A 23,382-nucleotide genomic window follows, 5' to 3' on the forward strand; every position below is an offset into this window, starting at 1 on the left:
TAACTTGGTTCCTGCTAATTATGAATTGCAGATGATGTGAGAAGAGGCTGCCGTTCCTAACTACATGATAATCATGGGCTAAAGGATAATAAGCCGCTGATAAGGGCTTAATTGGGCCTGGAAGCTATCTTGAGAAGTCTGTTTACAGAAACAATCAGATGCACCAAAGTCTAAATGGGCTTGTTTCTTTTTGCACTGTTGCATTGGAGTAAGATTTGAGGGAAGTATCTGATCTTTTGATTGCACCAAATCTCAAAGAAAGTGATTTTTAGTAACAGGAAATTATATATCGACTAGATATAGATCTTTTAAAATACCAATTTAAAAGATTTTTTGTTTTTACTGGTTTTTGAGACTTAAAGTCAGACATATATCCCAATACCAATATGTCTCCAATACTCTAATATTGGCTGATGAATTGGCTTGGCTTGGTTGGTTGATTTTACAGGACAGCTGTAACTGGAACAAATTTTAAATGTCCATCACACAATATCATTGCTGCTATAGCCTAAGTTTGGAAACCCATTGACTAGTCTGCTGGCAAAGTCTCTGAAGACAAGGAGCAATTTTTCAGGGCTCCTGATAGAGCTGATGCGTGTCTGAGCAATGACTTCCTGTTGTATTCAGTGATAGTTGTTTCCAAATACTGAGTTTTGGGCACAACTTTTTTTCTATGCTAAATAGTCAATGTTTTCAAGATTGCATTTCAGCAAATACTCCCCCAGTCTCTCCTTGCTCTTTACACAGAGTGTTTACCTGCACACAATCAAAGGCTGCTTAAATGTGTTTGGTCAGCAGAACTCAAGCTGACTGCATAATGACACCAGAAAACCTTCGCCTGCAGGTTCTACATATTCATAGGCAGATATCTGTTTATGGAGATTACTGTGACCTACTTCCACCATTGTAACCAACCCATTAGGAATGCAGCATGAACTGGTGTGATGATCAGCAAGACACTGGTGGCATTGTGGAAAAACAAAGCAAGCCTGAATGTTTGGACTTTTAACAAAGAGGAAAAACCAGTTCCTTGTTTCTATGATGTTTCCTCAAACTGTGACCTCACTAAGGAGGATGGCCATAAACAAAACCAGTACACGAGTTGTAGCTGTACATTATATTCAATGAGTTAGTAGTTATTAGTAGGTATCTACATAAGGCAACCTTGAAGTTGTGTCCAAGTGTGTTAGAGCTACCTCTCATGATGAAGTAAACATAATCCTCATCTCCCTCAGAGATTTTGGTTCATGTTGACACAATAGCCTCACACAGTTGGTGCAGAATTGGGCAAAAAGTGTGCCAAGAAAATGTCCCTCACCCCACTGTATCCCCAGCCTGAGTGGTTGGTTTTATGCTCTCTTGTTGTTCAGTTCTGACCCTACCATCTGAATGTTGGAGAAGAAATTGTGACTCATCAGACCAGGCAATGTTTTTCCAGTCTTTGATGAGCCTGTATGAATTGTAGCTTCAGTTTCCTGTTTCTGGTTGACAGGAGTGGCAGCCAGTCTGAAGATGTTCTTCTGCATACCTTGGCTGTAATGAGTGGTTATTTGAGTTACTGTCTTCCTGTCACATTGAAGCAATCCAACCATTCTCCTCAGACCTCTGATGTCAACAAGGCATTTTTAGTCAGAGAGCTGCCGCTCGTTGGATATTTCTCTTCTTTTTTTGGACCATTCTCTACAAACCTTAGAGCTGGTTGTGTGGAAAATCACAGTAGATCAGCAGTTTCTAAAATACTCAGACTAGACCATCTGGCACCATTTCACTACGTTGGTGGACCATGTAGTGGAAAGGGATGACTCAGAGATTCTGTCCCCTGTTCCCACTAAATGTATGCTGTATGCATGTACACATGAGTAAACTGCACAAGTGAGCAGGTCGTGGATGACTTCAGTTCTGAGATGCTAGAGTTGGGAAGTTGTGAGTGATCTCCAGAGTAGTTCTTTACTTTTCAAGAGTTTTGATGTATTTTTTTTATGTCAGTACAACTTTCTGTTTTTCTCTGATTTCCATTAAGAAAGACAACAATGACCCAGTTTGTTAATTTATCAACATAAAACACCCACTAATGATATTCAGACAAGTGAAGACTTCCTACTTTTTCTTCTTTTTATATATTCGATCAAAGGAATCCCCCTCTCTGTTCGGCTTGCGTGGGAGTGGGAATGTAATTTTGAGCGGCATCCGTCTAGGTCACGCGTATAATCACTTTTGACTCAAGTAAAGGAGATTTACATGCCAAATTGAAGCAAAGGTTTGGAATCAATGTAATGAATGGTGCTGAAGTGGGTCAGCTACGAGAAATACTGCAACGGGCTACATTTGTTTGAGTTTTTGGTCTTTTCATCATATTTGTTGATAATAACAGAGATTCATCTGTGCGCTGCTTTGGACAAAAGCATCTGCCAAATACATGTGAAGGTAAAATATCACCAGCTTTATCCCTTATCCTCCCTTCAAAGATGAATTCTTAATCTCAGCTGCACAAACTGGTTCAAGATGGGTTGCACAAAAAAATAAGAGAGGATCTTTGTGTTCTGCATGTCTGTGCTGGAGAAATATGTTCTGGCAGGAACAGCATGGGAAATGTAGTATCTCTTTCCATTTCTGATTTGTCAGCATTAATTTGCCCGAGGGCGGGGTCACCTCCGGTTGAGTGTAACTCGCTGATCTTATCCGTCTTCTCTGTATATCTTGATGAGTGCAGAGCGACATTCGCCTCCCTTGCCTTCTCCACATGGCTCGCTTTCTTTGTACTGCACACTGCACAGCACTGGCACGCAGCCAGTCTGCTTTCCCAGAATACTCGCTGGACCTGCTGAAGAGTTTGGAGGCAGCTGACATGGCAGCTCTTCCCTCCTCCTGGCCTGTCTGAGCCACAGTGTCACTAATAGCTGTTAGTGGGTTGACTCCTAGTGACGCTTTAAATTATTATTTTATATATGTATCCATACAGTAGCTTCACTTAGACTCTGGGATGTTTGGGAGTTCAGGCTTTTTAGGGTGGATGTGCACTGGATGACCTCCAGACAGAGCAGTAGTATGCAGCGCCAATGCCTTTCAGGTGTATTGGCCTCCTTTTTCACTTGTCTCTAGGGAAGAGTTTTGCTGTGTCTGCAGGCTTTTTAAAGCACTGTCCTGCAGCTCATTTTAAGTTACACACATTCCCACCTGGGAGCTGCCCTGTACAGTCTCATGACTTCACTGAGGGCTTTGTTATAAAGGGGTACGAGGGTGTCCATTCATTTTTCTTTGATTCACAGGTGATCTCAAACAAACAGTCATCTAATATTTGTGGGATTGCTGCTGTTGTCCTCAAGCTTTTGTAGACTTCGGCAGTAAGACCTCACAGCAAGAAAGTTGTGGGTTCGAATCTGGACTGGGGCCTTCTTTGCATGTTCTCCCCGTGTCTGTACGGGCTTCTCTATGGTTTCCTCTCACAGTCCAAAGAGATGCATGGGGATGGTTTAAGTGGTGGTTCTAAAGTAGCTGTTGGTGTGAATGTGAGTGTAAATATCTGTCTCTGTGCATTAGCCAAAAGCCACAGCATGTCTTTTATCCTGCCGTCCTTCTTTCACACGTGGTCGTAGCAGATGGCCCCGCCCCTCCCTGAGCCTGGTTCTGCCTGAGGTTTCTTCCTGTTAAAAGGGAGTTTTTCCTTCTCACTGTCACCAATGTGCTTGCTCATAAGGGGTCATATGATTTCTCTGTATGTATTATTGCAGGATCTACCTTACAATATAAAGCGCCTTGAGGTAACTGTTGTTGTGATTTGGCGCTGTATAAATAAATTGAATTGAAACAGATTGGCGATCCATCATGGGGTGCCCAGCCTTAGAGTGACAGGGCAGCAGAAAATAGATGGATGCCCACACTGCACAGTTTAGTTTAGTTTTTTGTTTTGTTTTGTTTAGCTGAAAGTTCAGAATAATGACGAATAAAGACGAGTGATGACTTGTGCAGTTAGAGCTAGGAGGCGATTAGGTGCATTTTAAATGTTACTGTAAGGTTATAGAGAATTTTCAAGAGTGTTTATTTTGTTATCTGGTTAATTCATGCTGACATTTCATTGAATGCTAATCATTTTTGTAAATAGACACTTTAAAAGATACTAATTCAGTGCAGGGCAGCCTGTGGTATCTACAGTTACTGTTAAGTTAGGTCAAGGATAGCTAGCATTGGTTTGAAATTAAGCTCATGATGCTCTTTAGCACCATTTGCCAAAATCCATTTTTATGACTTTATGGGGACTGGACATCAGCCATGGCAGCATAATAGTTCACATCACATCTGCATATATAACACATTAGACTCAGAGCTGCAGCAGAGCAGGTTAAGTTGATCATATAGGAAGTTCATAGTGAGTCATTAAAGTTTCTCCACCTGCCTAATCCTGTCATGTAACATGTCAGTTGTGCCATCATAATGTCAGCACAAACAAGGACATTAAATAATTTCTAAATTATTAAATCGGGTATTAGGCTTGGTAGCTGAGTCTTACAGCAAACAAATGCAGCTACAGCTATGTAGTTTTAGTTCAGATCATTTGTACCTTACAGTATTCAAAATGCAGTGTTGACATAGTCAGGCAAACTATAAGAAGCCCTACCTTTGCAGCAGACTTTACAAGAAAGAAAATAACGAGTTGTTTGGACTTGGCACTCCTCTCCAGGCTGGAAATGTGTTCAGAACAAAATTCACTTGTTCTCTGAAGCTGGTTCACTTTGCCAGACTGTGTGCCTTTCATAACAGAAATATCAATCACCACTTCCCTCCTCTCGCCTTTAGCGGTCGGGTGCAGTCTCCCCGTTCGACTCCACCACCAGCTCTCTCACCGAGCCACAGGGGGAGGTTGCCAGTTCTGCACTTGTCATCCTTCCATAGCAGCGAGGGGGCTAAATCAGGCCCGCAGTCGCTCAGAGTTTATCATTAGTTGGATCCAGTCTGTCAGCTCGCTCTTTTAGAGTCGCAGTGTTTGATGAAATTTTAAGGCAACTCACAGATACAAATTTTGTGGGACAGCGTGATGCACTCTGTCAAAAAAATGTATTTACCAAAAAATAAACTCAGATTCTTTAGAGCGCTCGTGGCAAAATAAACAAGTAAAACAAAACTTGGCTTATTTAAGATGTCCTTAGCAAATATTTTAAAATGTGTGAAAATATTCATATTTACCTAACTAACGTACCTTCTTATACCACACTAACTATGAACATTTTTCCATGAGATATAACAAAGAACTACAAATCATGGCACCAAGAGCTTTACAAATAGAGCCAAAAGTGACAGAATGGGAGCAATATCGCTTGAAGTTTTTACACTGAGCCCCTCTGCTTGTGAGAAATACTGTTCGAATAGCAATGTTTAAAACAATATTTTAGATTTGGATAGCTCATTGCTGGAGGAGATGTCTATGGGGTTTTTGTTTTGTGTGTATAATATTATTTTTTTCTTTTATGTTGATTTTCTTTTGTGCCAGTGATGATATTCATTGTTGATGTCCTACTACTTAATTTGTGTGTTTCTCAAACTCGTGTTTTATATCACAGTAAAATTAACAGATAAACCAGAACATTTCATTCACTAAATGTACCTATTAATGTGTCAGTCATTCATGCGCAGAATAGTTTTTTGTGGATAGACTCTTATCCACCCCAGATGTTTAAGTCTGATGGCAGTGAGGCTTCACCTTTCTGGGTGAAATATCTGATACAAAGTAGGACATGTGGACCCTTTTTTTATTACTTGTTTACTTCATTTCAAAAGTAGAGAAGTTTATAATAGTTATAATAAACAACAAAAAACTAAATAAAAGTTAATGCACATGCTCACTCTGTGGGATGGTATTTATGTCAATATGTATGCGCGAGCAAAAACATAACCTGAGCAAATAGTTTCATTTCATGGGTGGAATTAAATTCCTCGCACATAAATTCAACATCCACGTCCAGAACTCGGCAGCAGCGTGCACAAATACGCCATCCCACACGCCAGAGCGTCTTCTTTTCACATGCCGCTGCTGTTTCACAACTCTCTACGCTCGGACATAAATTCTGCTCGCGCGAATCGACTCACTTTTGACGTGTGACTGGTCGCATTAAATCGAGTTACAATGTGGCAGCAACAGAAGCCACTGTGTTTTTTCAAAAGTATTTCTTTACAAAAGCAACCCTGTGTCCACAGCTACCAGATAACGATAAGCGGAAGCGAACGGATGGATGGATATTTGAACTTCAGCCTCCACACGGAGTCTCTTCAGCATACATTAGAACTTCTTACTTTACCACCAACCTTAAAAAAAGCTTCATCGCGTAGAGTTTCCTTTTAATGTTCCACTCAGCCACTGATCTGTTTAGAGACTAAACTGAAGATGTGCTTAATAAGGTGGATGGAAAAGTGCTTACGGAGATAAAACAATAACACGAAACTGCGCTTCTTTTTAAAAGCGCACATTATCAGTTGAAAAACACCTGATCAGAACATTGAGAGCAGGTGCTGTTAGTGTAATTATAACATCCGTCTGTGTTCAGAAGCTCCCGCTCCTTGTCTCACTTCTTCTATTTCCAGGTCAGATTTTTCGATTTGGCTGTCTAGAGCTATCCGTTACCGTGGCAACCAGTGATGGATAGCACAGCCAGCCACGGGTCATTAATTACTGTGAGAAGATTTTCTTGCTTTACTAGCTACTGTTCACAGGGCAACCAGGCAGTGTGTCCTTTGACTGTGAGCCAGCTGAGACATCTTTACCGTGAGTTAGTGGAAGCATTTTTGTTTGATGCTTTGAGGACTTGAATTCTACATTTCCTTATTATCTGCTTAGTATTATGATGATGGATGCTCTTATTACAAATGGTCAAAGCTTCAGACAGTGAGTTCAGTTATGTGCCATTAGTGTGTGAAGATCGAGCTTCAGACTGTTTCAGGCCCTGTTTTTTTTCTTTCTTCATACTCTTGAACGTGTAAATCAGAGGCAATCTTAGACACAGAGCTCTGAATATGAGATCATAGAGGCTCCGCTGACCTGCTGTTTGACCCTACCAAGGGGCAGCCAGTTAGAAGAAAGCTCTCTTAAAACTGGTGGTCTTAAAGACAGAGGAGCTACTGTGTCTAGTGTCAGACAGCTGATGATGCTAAGGCTCAAAATTAGATAATCAGGTGATATTTTGAACTGTGAAACATGGAAAGCTACTTTAGTAAAGTCAAGGAATAGAAAATGTGGAGGTGAAAATGAGGAAAATTCGCCCACTTTGAGGAGAAAGTAAAAAATAATGTAAATATTCAATAATCTCAATGTCAACCGCCTCATGTAGATCCGCTGGTTCCTGACCTGGAGATCTGGATCCCATCACTTGGCCACAAGATAAACCAGAGTGTCTCAAACTTTTCATCGCATTTCTAATTGTTACTGAGATGTTTGTTGAATTTGTAATGCTTCAACATTTCCCATTTTAAAGAATGTGTCATGTCTGACGTTGGACATCTTTATCTTATTACCTCAAACTTCCAAAGCTCATGAGACAGCAGGTTTTTTAAATCCTTAGAGTAAAATACTAAACAGTTGGTAGACAACGTGACCTCTTTGGTAACTTGACCATTTTGAAGCTGAATTTACACTGAAATTAAACATCAGTGTCTACAGAAGCAGCTACTTGTCCCGCTTCTGGTTTCATTATCAATCTCATCAGTTATGTGTACATGCTGCAGACTCCTCGAGGTTGACAATAAGGAGACTACGTTCCTTTTCTCACTCTTATCTTTCTTTACCTGCTCTTATATCCTCATGACAAAGATAACAGGGGATCATTGCTGCCTGTCTTTGCTATATTAAATATCTTTTCCCCTACTATACTGCTTATAAATCAGCATTGTGCAACACAGTACTCTTCTGCGCCCTATAAGTTTCCATGCTTGGTCTCTGAAGCTTAATAAAGTACTCAAATGAATGTGGCCTGTCTGTGTTTCATGATGGCACCTTGAGGTGAAGCTGATTGTAATTATACGTTTGAGAGAAGCTTCTGATGCTAATGGGAGCACTCACTGAAGTGAAGCCTCTCCTCTCTCTTGTTTCCTCTTACCGTGGGATCTGCAGTGTCAGCACTGCACCTCAGCCATTCGAGAGCCGGCGTGCATGTTAATGTATGACACGTGCAACACAAATGCACACACATAATGACTAATGCATGTCTTACATTGCGAAATCTGATCCGCTTGAGGAAAACCCTCTCTTGCACAGTTATTTTGTTTTGCTAAATAGTTTCAGCACTCGCGCAGTGATTGACATAATTTGGTAATTATTAGCAGTTAATTGCAGTTTTCTGTTGATTTATTTTGAAGCAGCATGAAATGACAACACTCCTCTGTTCTGTAAAAGAGATTAGCAGGAGTGTTTCTGCTAAACTTCTGCCGAATTTCTTAATGCCCCCGTAGGTTGTGTCGAACTTGTGTCTTTGGATCGTGCCAGCTGGCAGAGTGGCATCGTGTTTTCCACGAGCAGCATGCCAGGCCGTCGGGTTGTTCAGGGAGATTTGTAAAGCGTGAGCGAGAGCGGTAGTGACATGCCCCATAAAAGCTCTTTTGTGCTTCTCTTTATTGCATGTTGGGTCTCAGACAGAGGTCAGGGACGGCTTAGTGGAGAGCAATATGGGAGTGACCCTTCGCTGCTCACGCGCGACCTCCTGCAGACACTCATCCACAAACATTTACTCACACACACACTCAGGTAGGCATATTGTATTCCTGCTGCCTTGCAGCATATATATATATATATATATATATATATATTTATATATATTCATTCTGCATGTCAGCATAGGTTGCTACAGCTACCGGTGGTTACTCCTTTGAGAATTCCTGGCCTTTTCTTTCTTTTCCCGTCTACATGCTGGCATCCAGGAATAGCTGCACTGTTGATGCTTCATGCAAAGCGCCTGATCTTTTACTGCCACAGGATTATTGCAAAAGCAGTAAGAATACTGAATGAAATTTGCAGTTTTGTAGATTTTAATTTTAATTAATTAATTTTTGTAAAACAAATTTCTGCATATCGATATTATGAAATTTTCTTTTTTATATATTTTAATTTGTCTGCAACATTGAAAGTCCTGTGTTTTTGCTGGAACATGCATCAGAGAATTCCAGTCATTTTAATGGTCTATCCATCCAAATTCTTCCACTTGTCTAATTCAGGGTCGCAGGGGGGCAGGAGCCTATTCCAGCTGCCATAGGGTGCAGGGTACACCCTACAGAGGTTTCATCTCCATCCCAGGGCTAACACATTCACAGTTGCAGGGGTTTGAACCTAGGACCTTCTTGTCATAGTGCTAACCACTACACCACTGTGTCCCCCCCCCCAGGTTACTGTTACTAAAAAATTGATTTCTAGTTTGTAAAATGAACCACAATAGAAATATTTTTAATTCCTTCTGTAGGTGCTCTATTTGGTGTTTTTGTTGGGTGTTGGAATCTATTAACTTCTCTAAATATATAACTTTACATACTATGTAAAGCAAACAAACCAACATCCTGACAAAGATTGGAAATACTCTGAACACTTTGCCACTGAAAAATATTAGAAAAAGACGACCGAAATCACACAGAGCTGGTTTCAAGTGTTTTGAGCTGAAGAAGATTGGGTAATGCTGCAAAATAAAATAATAATGTGTGTGTGTGTGTGTGTGTGTGGGGGGGGGGGGTCATTAAGACTCGGATACAATGGGTCTCTCATATTTCTTATAGAAAAGAATAAATAGAAATGAATATATGACGTAAGTTTGCAACAAAAATAAAAATTCTGTACATAAATCACACAAGAGGGGCGTGATGGTAACAACAAGTCAGAGGAAGAAGCTGTTCGTTCTCCTTTTACCTCTCTATCAAAGAAAATATCTGACTGTACCTGTGAAAAGCGAGAGTGCATTCACCAGAAATGCTGCCTATTTTATTTGTCTGGTTTGCTTGATAATGGGCAAGTTACAGTTTATCAGCGTTTTGACTGAAAACATCTGTGTCTGTGGCCAAACATGGTATTGAGTAAAGAACAAACCAAACAGTAAGATGCAAAACCTGAACGTTAAGCCTCCAAAATGCTAAAAAGCTTTGCAGGGCTGAGGGGAACCGCAGGGTTTGATGATACTTTTCAGTGAATTTGTCACCGTGAAGTGGCAACCTCTGAGGATGCAACAATAAAGGCAACACAGAAGGTGGCATTAACTGGCAGCTCCCCGAATGGCAGTTTGCTTGAAAAATGAGTCAGTGCCCACAGACTTCTCCAAATTTAGAGCAGAAATTTCAAAACTAGCTTGTTCTCTGCAGATAATTTCGTCCTTTGTGACAATTGTACATGGGGTGAATTTTTATATGACTCACCCATTTAAAGCATTTGAAATTATACATGATTACGGATTTAATGCTTTGAGAGACAAGTGGATGGTGTCACTGCAGCTTACCAGAGCATTGCCAGGTCTCAGCTAACCTGAGTCACTGAACTGGACCTCTGCACTGTGTTTGTAGTTTTGGCACCTTCTGGAGAAATGTTCATCATTTAATAGTCCCAAAAATGGCTAACCAAGTTAGCCTATAACTTGGCACACCACCCTGAAACTCAAGGTTCACTCTTGCTACACCTGTTTCATATAGTCAATCTAGTTCACTACAAGCAATTACTTTAATAACACACAAATAAATTTGTTTCATTGCTTTAAAAAGCATCACTGAGTACAGTTTTAAAGTCTTAGCTGATGGTTTTACTTACACCAGCGCCATCCTTTGTGCCAAAACATGCCCACTTGGAATTTTACCAGCTCTATAACGGCAGTTGTGTGCATTTTCTTCCACCTGCCTCTCCTAAGCTCTGCTCCTGCATTCAGAAGCAAACTTTGGCTATAAAGACCTCTGAGGTGGATCAAAATCTCTAGACTGCTACTGATGTTAAGACAAAGGGGAGATGGAGATGCTTGAAGCTGTTTACAAGATCACATCCGCTGGGGGTGCCCTGACATTGGAACGACCTCAGAGTGCTGCATGAAGCCTGTCTTACTGCCGATTATACGGACAGACCAGCAACCGCCACAAACGCAGTCGCAGCCACAGATGCACCAGGATGCCCAGACAAAAAGCACAAAAACAGGCACCCACACAATAACACGCTGTATGGATGTCTCGACAACGCACGCGTGTGCAGACGAGCACACACGTGCATCATATTGGAAGCCCACTCTGCTAGATTGCTTTAATTCATTTAGCTTTGATTGGTGAAAGGTTTTGTTTTTTTTTTCCTCAAAATATCACCGCTGCTCCTGTTTGCAGCAACTTCACTGTAGCCTTGAGGAGGAATGGGTGGCGGTGCACCATTTTCAGCAGCAAATTGAATTTCAGTGGGTTGCATGGTGCGTATTTGGCTGATGGAGCATATCTAGAAGCTGTATATTTAGACTAATGCAGGTGCTGCAAGTCACAGATTGATTACCGGTTTAAAAATAAAACAGCTGTGTGCATCATGAAGTAGCAGGAGCAGCAACAGAAAACACTTGTGCATCAGAATAATGTCCTTGGATGGGGTGAAAAAAATTAAATCAAGTGACAAAAAGAGAGGGCGTCTGACACTTAAATATATTCAGACAAGTGTGTGTGCGTGTGCTGTATTAATTAATTTATTGAAACGGATTACAGTCCAGATTGAGGGCTCATTCATCCAGATCTCCGTAATATAATCTGCCTCTAAACATTTCATAGCGACTTATCTCTCTGAGCTCTCCCGCCGGGTGAGCGATATTTATTCTGTTGTGTCGGAGTCTTAGCTGCCTCTGTCAGGGCTGAGAAGGGGTTTATCTGCATCCAGCGGCAGTCGCAGCTGCGTTTGTGCTCCGTTACCACCCCCTTCCCTGCCAGCCCCTCCATCCCGCCCCCCTCTTTCGCTGGTCACACCACACTTCCTGTTAAATCCCATTACCAGAGCCAGACGCCCCTCTCTGCAATGTGTTACGGTCTTTGAGCTAAATCATAAATAGGCCAAGCTGTTGAGTACAGATGCTGCTGAAAATACTCTCGCTGTGTTCCCATTTTTACTCATCCTCCACCCCCAAAATGTTTTTCTGGTTTTTTTCCCTCTTCCCACATTGGGATGTTTGGGGTGATGTCACTGTGTATGTCAGTCTGCACTTGTTCCAAAAATGCCCGAGTGTATTACGCAAACGGGCGTGTCAGAATACTCCATATTGTTGTGCTCCAACACTTGTTCCAAGACTGTAGTGAGACTGCAGCAGCAACATGAAAAATGACATTTTCTCAGGGAAATTGAGTTGTCAGGATTTTGCCCCACATCTAAGAAAAAAAAATAAGATATCGCCAACTTGTGATGCATTTTTAATTCTAAACAAATGCTATAAACACTTGTTGAACACAACTTCTGGGAGACAACACAGACGGTAGCAGTTGATCGTTTCTTTATTTTCGAGGGTTATCGTTAGTTCCCAGTGTGATACCATTTTTCATTTTTAATGAGAGAGGAGCATAGACTGTGTAAAAGAATTGCCTTAGCCACAGTGATGCAACTCATTGGTTTTCAGCCTCTTGACCCTCAGCTGAAGAAAGTTTAGTAAACTGTAGGCATTAACTATACATTCAAGGACACAAATAAATGTGAGATACAAGTAAAACACCAGGATTTCACTCATTAAAACTGAAAATACAACTTCTTGGATGGTCTGTACCACACAACAAGCTAAAATATTCATATTACACCGATGATTTGACATGTTAGTTTGGAGCCAGCTCTATGTAAGCATTCGGTAATTGTGAAACCAGTTAGAACGAGTGGTTGTTGTTAAATTTGCAAGTTCAAAGTTGTGGAAGCCTGTTTCTCCACCTGCAAAAAACCAGGGGTCAGTCCTGGGAGGATATTTATGGAATAACTTCAACACTATTCTTATAATGTTAATGCCAGACATCATCTGGCTAATAAGAATTTGGTGAAATGTGAACATACTAACCCGTCCAACCACCAATTTAACATATCAAACTGAAACTCTCAAACCCTACATAACTGTTTATCATAGTTTTATTTATTTTTTTATACTGTTTTAATTTGGTTGTACCTACCTGGGCATTGTAAAGCACCGTGTGTACTTTGTTCTCGAAAAACACTATATTAATGAACCTTACTTAGTTACTTAATCCAGCAGACTGGTGCGCTGTCTCAGCTGGGGCTATCAAAAAAGCCACAGATAAAGATGGCTGCATCCCAAGACGACTCTATTCACCAATCAAAACGTTCCAGAGCAAATTCTGATGATGGGAATTTTTAGAATTTGTCGACTAAAATTTAAAGAAATGTCTCGGGACTTGCTGGATTGTACAGTCCAGTGTACCGACTCACTGAGGGTTTATAAGAGTGGAGATGTTATTTTTCAAAAATCTGCTTTTTGTGTCTTCTCTTTTTAAGAACCTGTCGCCCAAACTCCTCACCGACATCCTTAAAGTGTCACCTCTAAATTCCTGCCCCTCATATCTTGCGCTGAACCTTATCCTAACTCTGTCATCTTCAGATAAATCAAATCAAAGTTTTATCTGACCTCAAACTGCCAAAACAAATCCTAAATCTCATCTTAGTGCTCATTTATAATCCTTACCCAAGTGAAGCCTTTAAAAGAGTTTGAGAGGCTACATTGACCTCACTTTGATGATCTAAACTCAAGGTGCTTCTCAAAGATAGAACGGCCCACTATGAGCACACACATATATAACTTTAGTTGCCACATACATTTCAGATGTCATTCAGGGGTGATTTATGTGGAGCTGGAGTAAAGTAAGGAAATGTGGAAGAAAGAAAGAAGCAAGAAGGGAGTAAAATGGGATTAGGGAGTCCAGGAGGGAGGTACATGAGAAGGCCAGTGAAATACAGACTGGCAGTCAGTCAGTCAGGGCCTGCAGCGACTGCTTCACTCGGTCCCACCAGAGTAACGACTGCGTAACTACAATCTGCTAATCCTGCAGGCTGGCAGAGGTCCAAGTAAAAACCAGCAGCACCAGTAATGCAGCCAGTTCTCACACCAGCTGGATCTGCCTGCCAGACTGCATGCTGCTCCTGCGTGACTGCATGACTGACTCTCACTAACCCGAGCTAACCGGCTGTTCAGAGCACCACACGTGGATGATGATGATGATGATGATGATGGGGGAACCTGTGTGCATGTTTGTGCTTTTGAGCGTGCAGGAGGACGAATGTGTGTTGAAGTGGAAGAAAAGCAATCACACAGAGGATGTGAAAATGTGGCAGAGCTTTCAGGAGGCACAATTAATCTCAGTGGTTGAATCAAATTTTAAAAAGTAGAGCAACAGTCATTCACACTATCAGGGAGCAGTAAAAGGTCTTTTAGAGGTGCAGATAATTCTTTCCATTATGGAATAACGTGGTGATTATTGGAGCTAAATATTTGGTCTGTGCCGGTCCACGTATCCCACACCAGGTGGGGAATGATTACTGCCTCAGGTGGAGGAGTTTAACTATCTTGGAGAAGTATTGTTGTTCATTTCATGTTATTGATCCTTAATAACTGGAAAATTTCAGCGGGGAACTTTGAGTTAGCGTGATGCTGTAGTGTGGTCGGGATATTGTCTGGTGACAGGTTGTGATTAAAGTTTGAAATCAGCAGGTGTGGAGAAAGAAGTGTTTGCCAGATCTCCGCAGCTTGAAGCTTTATTAGTGATTATTTGCATAACACACTTGAATCTCAGTTCAAAAGGTCTCCACACACCATAAAATTGCCCTGTCCACATACAGATCTGTGATATGAGTTTTAACACGATTTTTATTTTTATTTTTTAACACAAAGTTTTTGCACGCTCGAATTTTAAAGTGACTACAAAAACATATCAATAGCTGCACTGGCGTTATTTTGAGGATTTGGTAATTTCAGAAGAAGCAACATCAATTTGTCAATTGTAGCGTCGGATTTATGGAGCCATGAGTGGAGTGCCAAGTTATCGGTTAAAGTTAGAAATGGGATTGAAAATGGCCTTCATTTATAGGACACTTGGTTAACAAACTGCTCCTATAAACTATACAGGTGCAATGCATCGATACTGATACCTGCTGATGGCTTTGAAGCAACATATAAATAAAATATTACAATTTAATTCACCAAACTTCTGTGTCTATGAGCATGGCTCGCAGTGTCAGATAACTACAATAAAACAACAGTTATAGCCAAGAGGTCAGCTACCTGCCTAGTGGGAACCTACCTGCCAGTAAAAACAGCCATGCCTTTAATAATTCAAAATTTAAGCTGTAATAAAATTCAAATGGGTATTTTATTAGAAGGAAATCAACCTTTATAGTTTTCATGAAGGAAAGAATTAACGAAAAATGGGGGGGAAAAAAACTGTATTTGTGCCAGGCTGTTTATTTATGCTCTAAAGTTGTACTTCAGTGTTGTCTTCTTTCAGCCCTGAAGTTTCCCGCTTCTATGACCCACTTGAAGCCAAAAAACTAACAGCTCAAAAAAAACAAACCCTGTTACTTCAGTTTTCGTCATTAGATTAGAAGAATAACAATGCCATACAGATATCTGACATTTACACTCACTGTTAATGTAAGTAATATAAGGTCTGTTTGTGCAGTTATATTTGCAAGCGAATCGCAGATGAGTGTCTTTGAGTTACTTGATCACGTTGTTGTTTCTCTGACTCTCACATTGGCTTGTGTGTAGAATAAACGGGGATCCCTGACAATTGCAGTCTGAGGAGCTTTGTACAAGATGCTGTCTAATCCGCTGTCTCCCCAGAGAGATTAGCCCCGTCACCAGGGTGGGGAATTAAACCACGGCTGGTGTTGGAGAGACCCTGAAAACAAAGCTGAAGTGAGACCCGAGGGGCTGTGGGGGTGCAGATGCACAATTTTGATGCAGCTGATCAATAAATAAAGTAAACTATGAATCTGTCAGTAATTGTTGTATTTAAAGAAAAAGGATTTCTGAGAAACATTGAGGTCTGGTTGTAGGGAAAGATCAGAAGAGGTGTAGTTTCCTTCAAGGGCAAACTGTCATCTTCAGTCATTTTGACATTTAGCTTTTTCCAGTGTCTAAAAAAATCAGTTTGTCCCTAAATTTAATTTGTCAAATTTAAGAAATCTGTCTTTTTTTTCGAGGGAAACCCAGACAGTTGGTGCCACAGTTCGATCAAACAATCAGATCTTGTAAAGGCAGCAGGCCAAGGTTACTCAGCCTATAGAGAAAATGTTTTTTTTTTGGAGAACAGCAGCTCGGAGGTCAAAATGGACTGAGACTGTGGAGAGAGCAACGGGAGCAGATAAAGAAACATGTTGATAAAGGGAATAGTACAGCAGTTAGGAAATGAAACAAAACTATAAAGCTCTTTTGAGCAGCAACAGAGAAATGTGTCTCATCTGTGCCCCGCTTGAACTTCTCTGCACGCAAACCTTATAAAATAAAATAAAGTTTCAAATCAAAACAGTATTTTCATTCAAATTTGTCACAGAAAGCAGCAGACACAGACGTCTCTCTGTAACCGTTGCCGCCTGCAGTTTGGTTATGCTCATTTTTGCGCCACCGTTTCTAAGCGGGCGCTCCCTTCCTGTCGCCGAGCCAGCGACTGAGTCAAGGTCCGTTCTTGCTCTGGGCAAAACAGGTTCTCCCTCACACTTTCCATCCGTCTGGCCATGAATGATTCACACTGTCCTTCTGGTCTGTTTAGGATGGCAACAGAGCGTCTGCAGAGAAGAATCTGCTGTATGCCAAGTGAAATGAGAGTGAGTGAGTGTGTGCTGAAAGAGGAGTAGCCAACACTGATTCTGCTCATTGAGCTATTGCACATCTTTGGTGGGCAGGACAAAAAAATCAGTTTCGTTCAATTCAAATGACATGTTCATCCCACCAGTGAACATCCCTCGTGCACCTTTCAATCTCTGCTACGTGATTCGACATGAATATGCGATTGGTTAATTTTAGGTTAATGCAATGGTTTGCAAGCTTTGGTGCTTCAAACCACTAAAGGTTGGATTTTGATCAGCAGTGGATGAGTGGAACTAACAGACCATCTCACTCAAGCTTGCAATCCGAGTAAAGCAAAAACAGTTTTCCCAAAAAATGAATAAGAGGAAGCAATATGCTTAAAAACTCTTGTTGCAGTCGACTGCAGTGAGTGACTGTGCTGCTGCTTAGCTCGACCCCAGTGCAGTATTTTTCATCAGTGACCTGCAGTGGTTTATATCAGACAATTGGCACTATATAATGTATATATACAATATGTGCCTTTCTGAAGACTAAGGAGTGTTAAAATTGTTGTGACAACATGTCACATTTACAGTTGTGGTCAAAAGGTCAAAAATCTGGAGCATGACTATCGTGGTAATTTTGGGCTTTAATCGTCTTTTAAACATCTTTAATTACTTTAAAATTAAAGATGTTTAGCACTTCAGCACTTTGCGAGACACTTGATGTCTTTTAAATGTGCTAAATAAAGATGACTTGACTTGAAAATAAGATACGGGTGCACAACTTTGAATTTATTTTGGATTTTCTCTAATCCGCACACGGTTAAAAGTATACATACAGGCTCAAATATACACATACGTACACCTCCGCTGACACAATAGTCCTGGAACATATTCGAAATATGTAATAATCTATTTGATGAGAGACTTTAAGATGCTTGAGTTGGTTTAAAAAAAAAACCCATGAAGACGTTTCACCTCTCATCCGAGAAATCGCTTTCTTTCCAAGCTCCTTAGACTACCATGACCTGGATGACAAGAACCTACACAGAGATGTGTGATTATGACTGTGACATCAGAAATATTAATATCAAGTTATGCTTCCTAGAAGAGAAGCCATCCGTAGCCCAACTGATCATCAAACCTTTAAATAACCCTGCCGGGGCAGCAGTCTGCTCCTGGAAAAGGCTCTGCATTTATAGACGGGGATTTCTTCCTCCCTTTCTCTCTCTCGCTTCTCCTCCCCCCTCTCCCTTTCCCTCTCTCTGTGATAATTTATCTTGTCCCAGTCTGATAGAGCTGTAGCTGATGTAAGAAAGTGACTTGATAAAAAATGAATGATTTTATTAGTCAGTAAAACTAAGCTGGCGTGTAGAAGGCCCTGTTTTATCCAGGCTTTGCGTGCGATGCCTACTGTTGTATTAGCTCCAGGACAGATTTCCCCACTGGACGGGCAGATGCTTTCCCCTCCGAGCGTCGTGGATGCACCATGTGTCACTGAATCTGAGCCGGGATAAGACGTCTGTCACACTGAGCTATGAATGGGATCTAAAGCACCCTGGTGCATCATACATTACCAGACATGACAGACATTAAACCGCCTTTATCTGAATTCTCAAGTTTTCTGAGTTGAATAAAAAGCAGAATCGTCTCAAGGGGCATTTTAGGTTATTCATATAAATCATATATATTGTCTGTTCAATCTGCCGCTCCATTCAACCACAGAAAGAGTGACATGCTAGCCAGATGTTAGCCTTGGATGCAGGCTATTACCAGGACAGTCTCTGACAGTAATTATGTCATGATGTGCAATGTGTTCTAAAGTAAACACTTCCTTATTAGATCTAGCTTTGACCTGATGATGCCAATGTTATATAACACATGCAGATAGATTAATGCGCTTCTTTTTCCCAGAGTCTTCTTCACATTAGGGAGTTGGCATGCACATTAGCAAACGCCATCATCATGATTGTCTATATAAACACTGGCATCGTGGTTTATGGAAATATCAGAGCTGCAGAGATCCTCCCTAATAGCCTTCTTATGTCTTTATCACTCTGCTTTAATGTTGGCATGTTTTAAAAATTTCCTTCCTTTTGTGCAGCAGTGAAGAAGTTTGTTTCTGATGAGGCGTTTCTTCTGTTTTGCTCTTTTACAGACTGCACTGAGGCGACGAGGTAGCAGGGAAACATTTAAAGACAAAAAATCCACAAGTCAGGTAAATAAGAAAAAGATGTCAGTGTTACTCACTCTGCAGAAAGAGAATAAGGCACTTTTTTCAACCCTTTACAGGCGTGGATTAGCAGATTTAAAGAGAAAAGCAGCTTTGATAAAATTAAAGAAAAAAAACACATCCTGAAGGCGGAAACAAAGAAATCACAACAAGAGGAAAGAAAATAGAAAAATAAGTGTGAAGTCAAAAGTTTAAAATGAGAAACCGTAAGTGAAGATAACAGGAAAACAACCAGGCTGCAACATTTAAGCTGAGCCTTCGGCAGAACATTTACTGTAGCCCGCTTACTGCTTTTATCCAGTTCAATAAATGTACTGTTGCCTTCTGGGCTAAATTATGTATCGCAGTGATTTCCAACCTTTTTTTTCAGTCTGTGTTTAGTCATTTTGGTACATTTTGTAGTCATACGTCCATTTGAAGGCAGAACTGGATGTTCATCGAAATTAGTTAAACACTTGACTCTTTATCCCCCCGTTTCTCATTCTTCTTAGCTAATTTAAGTAGTTTCTTAAATTATGCATCAGTAATAAAACATTTTCTGTTGCACTGCCTTTGTTCTAGTCATATTTATCAATCATTTATGCAATCTCTTTAATTTAATTATCGAATCTATTATTTTCTCACTTTTAGTTTTAACAATCGGTGATTAGACCTCTGTTTTTTTTCTGTTTCCGTGGCTTACTGTGCACATTTTCTTTCAATAAATTTAGATTTATCATTAGTTTTTAAACTGGTTAATCTATCCATGCACTCCTTGCTGCTATACTGTATTTGCCACTTACTATGAACAAACAGATTTGGTGCTACAAAGCCACAGTCTGGAGGCATCAGTATTGACTTTTTAAGATAAGATAAACCTTTATTAGTCCCACACATGGGACATTTTTTGGTTACGGCAGAAAGTACAAGTTTAAGAGCAGTAAAAGTTACGAAAACCGCAATAGAATAGAATAAGATAAAATAGAATAACATACTATACAACACGAATAAAATACTATATACAATAGAATAAAATGCTCTGTTATAGTAGGAAAAAATTGCTCTTGGACTGGATTGGAACTTTTATTGGATGTTTTTAGACAATAACAAAAGTATGAGACGACAGCAGCTTTACTGTCATTTTTATTTCATTAGGAGGACAGTGCGGACCTCAGGTGCCAGCTGCAGTTTGCCAAAGAGGAGTCCGGCCTCATGAGGAAAAAGATGGCCAAGCTCGGCCGTGAAAAGGATGAACTTGAGCAGGAGCTGCAGAAGTACAAATCAGTTTACGGGGACGTGGACAGTCCCCTTCCCCTGGCGGAGTGCTCTGGCGGCGGCCCTCACACCACTCGAGAAGCCGAGCTACGATTGCGTCTCAAGCTGGTGGAGGAGGAGGCTAACATTCTGGGCAGAAAGATTGTGGAGCTGGAGGTGGAGAACCGCAGCTTAAGAGCGGAGAATGAAGACATTCGCTGTCAGTATGAAAGAGACTGCTTTGGGCGCGAGCCTTTCTCCAGCATGCCCTCGTCTCCATATGGCGGCGATGCGCTGGAGTCGGCCAGTGAGCTTCGTCGCCATCTCCAGTTTGTCGAGGAGGAGGCTGAGCTGTTGCGCCGCTCCATCTCAGAGATTGAGGACCACAATAGGCAGCTTACGTCTGAACTCAATCGCTTCAAATTTGGTCCAAGCAGCACCTCTGGGGCCGTTGGTGAAGAAGGCAGTGAGGGGGTACTGTTTAAACCCGGGAACGGGGGCACGGGTAATGGCTCCAGTAGTGGGATGTTGATGGAGGAGCTTAAATCAGCCAGGATGCAGATCAACGAGCTGAGCGGAAAGGTGATGAAGCTGCAATATGAGAACCGTGTCCTCATGTCTAATGTCCAGCGCTGTGACCTGGCTGCACACTTGGGCCTGCGAACCGGCAGCCCTCGAGACAGCGATGCGGAGAGTGATGCGGGCCGGCGAGAAGCTGCAGAGGATGAGGAAGCAGGGCGACTTCTCCTCCTCCAACCGAAGAGAGAAGGACCTATTGGAGGTGAGAGTGACTCTGAAGATCTGTTTGAGAAAACAGCGACCACCTCGGGGTTTGGAAGCATCAAACCATCAGATGGCAGCGAGCTCAGTGCCACTGAACTGGCCAATCGTAGAAGGGAAGAACGGGAGTCATTCGCTAATGTGAAGCGAGAGGCAGAAAGGCTCGGGAAGACAGTGGACCGTTTGATCACGGACACTGACAGCCTGATCTTTGAGGGCAGGCTCCTGGTGACGACAGGAGAGAGCCTCGAAGGCGGGGCAGCCTCTGGATCCAAACCAGACACTCAAGTCCTGGACACCATTAACACCCGCATGAAGGCTTTCCGCACTGAGCTGCACATCTTTATGGAGAAGCTGGACCACATAGGGGAGGGGCTGAGAGAAAGGACAGATGATCTGTCACCCATGCCAAACCTCACAGAGTCCAGCAGCTTCCTGTCCACCGTCACCTCCATGTCTCGTGACTCTCCCATTGGCACGTTTGGCAGAGACCTGGTGACCGACTTCCAGGTAAGTTCAATGGATAGCCTTCTTCTGACCTTTTCAATGCCTTTCTGTACTCTAAGGTGACATGTTTTGGTACACAGAGATGTTCTTTTTCACTTTTGTTTGTCCAAAAAGAAAAATGTCTCGTGTTCTATAAAAATTGTGAATAAGAACATCAATTAGCATTAAATCTCCTGATTATTCCAGACAATATTAAGCTTATGAGAAGCAGATATCAAGGCTTCGTTAACTTGAAAAGCAGTAGGAAACATTAAATTGTCCAAAAAATGACTTTAACTAGCAGGCAAAATTAAGATGGATACGAGTATACCCAGTGGTATATTGTAAATGTGAGAATTCATTTAGGTTTGAGTTAAATGTCCCTAAGTGTGCATTCATTAGTACACATTTATGGCCAAAATAAACTAAATGAGAGTCCAAGTCAGCAGAAAAAACATCTCTAATTAAAGGTGCAGCTCTAATTGGCGGCTCATCTTTAGCAGGACACACACTGCACAGCCGTGCCTGTCAAAAGGAATCTCATTAAAGAAAAACGGCGTGAAGGATGGGTTCGGACTTTTTCATTGTCTATCTTCATATAATGCTCGTATGTTGAGTTATGAGAGTGAAGGCCCAATATAATCTTTCAACTCCAATGTAAGAAATGAGGGGTAAAATGTAGGAAAAGTTCCTGTTCTGTGTAAAAATCTGCTTATGAAACTGCGCATGAAAACTTTGGGGAGTTCTGCTGCCGCTGTGGCTGCTTCATATTCTCGGCTCAAGGCTAAATGAGCTGCCACCAGCGTACCACACAGGACGGGTCGTAGAGAAGACACTTTTACATTCACTATCTTGGGTGCATAAGTATGTTCATACTGACAAGTGAGACTGCATGAAGTGCTCTAAAAGTACGTGGCTAGTACTCATGACCGGCATAAAGCTTTGTGTGGAACTGTCGCGTTGGTCGCCACGGTTGCATATTTGGAAAAAGAGAGAATCTTCAAATATTTATCAGACAAACCGAGGACAGGTGGGGTTTCAGAAAGGAGATGACAGTGCCAGCTAGTCATTGTTTAGTATTTGTGTGTTAAATTGTTTCCTTCACCATAGAAGAATTTAATATTAATTCTTATGTGAAGCTCGACAAGTTGCAAACATTCACAAGACATGACGCTAGATGACAGTTGCGGTCAGAGTTCTCTCTTGTTAAACCCTGTCAACATTCATACAGTGCATCACGTGTCTGCCTAGTAAACTATGTACAGTGTATATATAGTTTATATACTAACTAGGGGAACTATAGTGTCCAATTTGGGGAAACAGTGTCTCTCTCTAATTGCATTAAAGTACTATTTGAGGACTTTTAACTGGTTGAAAAAATGTCTTACGAAGACCCAGTAGAGACTAAATATGATAACGTTGATTCCTGAAGCTTTTTGCATAGAGTGAGTAATGGATGTTATATTTTTGTAGTGTGGTTTGGGTTAGTGCAGGTATATAATGGTAGTAAACGGGAGGTAGGGAAAGCAAAAGCCTTCATCTGCTATCTTTGGGTATTTATCTTGTTGATTTTCAGTATCATTGAATCCTCCGGCCTGTTTACATTTAGTTTTGAAATATGTCTTGGAAGGTCAGATCATAAGTGGGCAGTGGTTAGTTTCCAGTGTAGATGTAGATGAGACGCTTTGTGATATGATAGCTTTTGTGTTTTGGCTAGGCCACAAATCTATTGGAGTATTAATTCTAATGCGTCCTTCAACATTTTCCAAGGCAGAAATTAGGTTCCTCGCTAATTTCAATAGTTGGAACAGTTCGTTTAGCATTTTATTTTCTATGCTAGGACTTGCAATACAAATTGGGCACCTGATTGGTGTACAGGGACCTTTAACCTCTAGTGCCAGTATTCACAAAGTGTAGGCCA

General features: G+C 41.3%; 1 protein-coding gene across 8 annotated transcripts in view; it reads left to right on the plus strand.

Annotated features, from left to right (window-relative positions):
* The window catches only part of LOC120723928 (microtubule cross-linking factor 1), a 78,340-nt gene that overhangs the window by 17,641 nt on the left and 37,317 nt on the right, over positions 1-23,382 (plus strand). For all 8 annotated transcript variants that reach the window (XR_005693835.1, XM_040015776.1, XM_040015786.1 and 5 more), the window contains exons 4-5: positions 18,888-18,947; positions 20,097-21,485. Coding sequence is in view for 7 of the 8 variants with exons in the window: in XM_040015776.1 (XP_039871710.1) it covers positions 18,888-18,947; positions 20,097-21,485 (1,449 nt within the window). In the remaining variant the exon portion in view is untranslated. The remainder of the gene's footprint in view (positions 1-18,887; positions 18,948-20,096; positions 21,486-23,382) is intronic.

This window comes from Simochromis diagramma, unplaced genomic scaffold, assembly GCF_900408965.1.
Source record: "Simochromis diagramma unplaced genomic scaffold, fSimDia1.1 OVJJ01000205.1, whole genome shotgun sequence".
NCBI lineage: Eukaryota > Metazoa > Chordata > Actinopteri > Cichliformes > Cichlidae > Simochromis > Simochromis diagramma.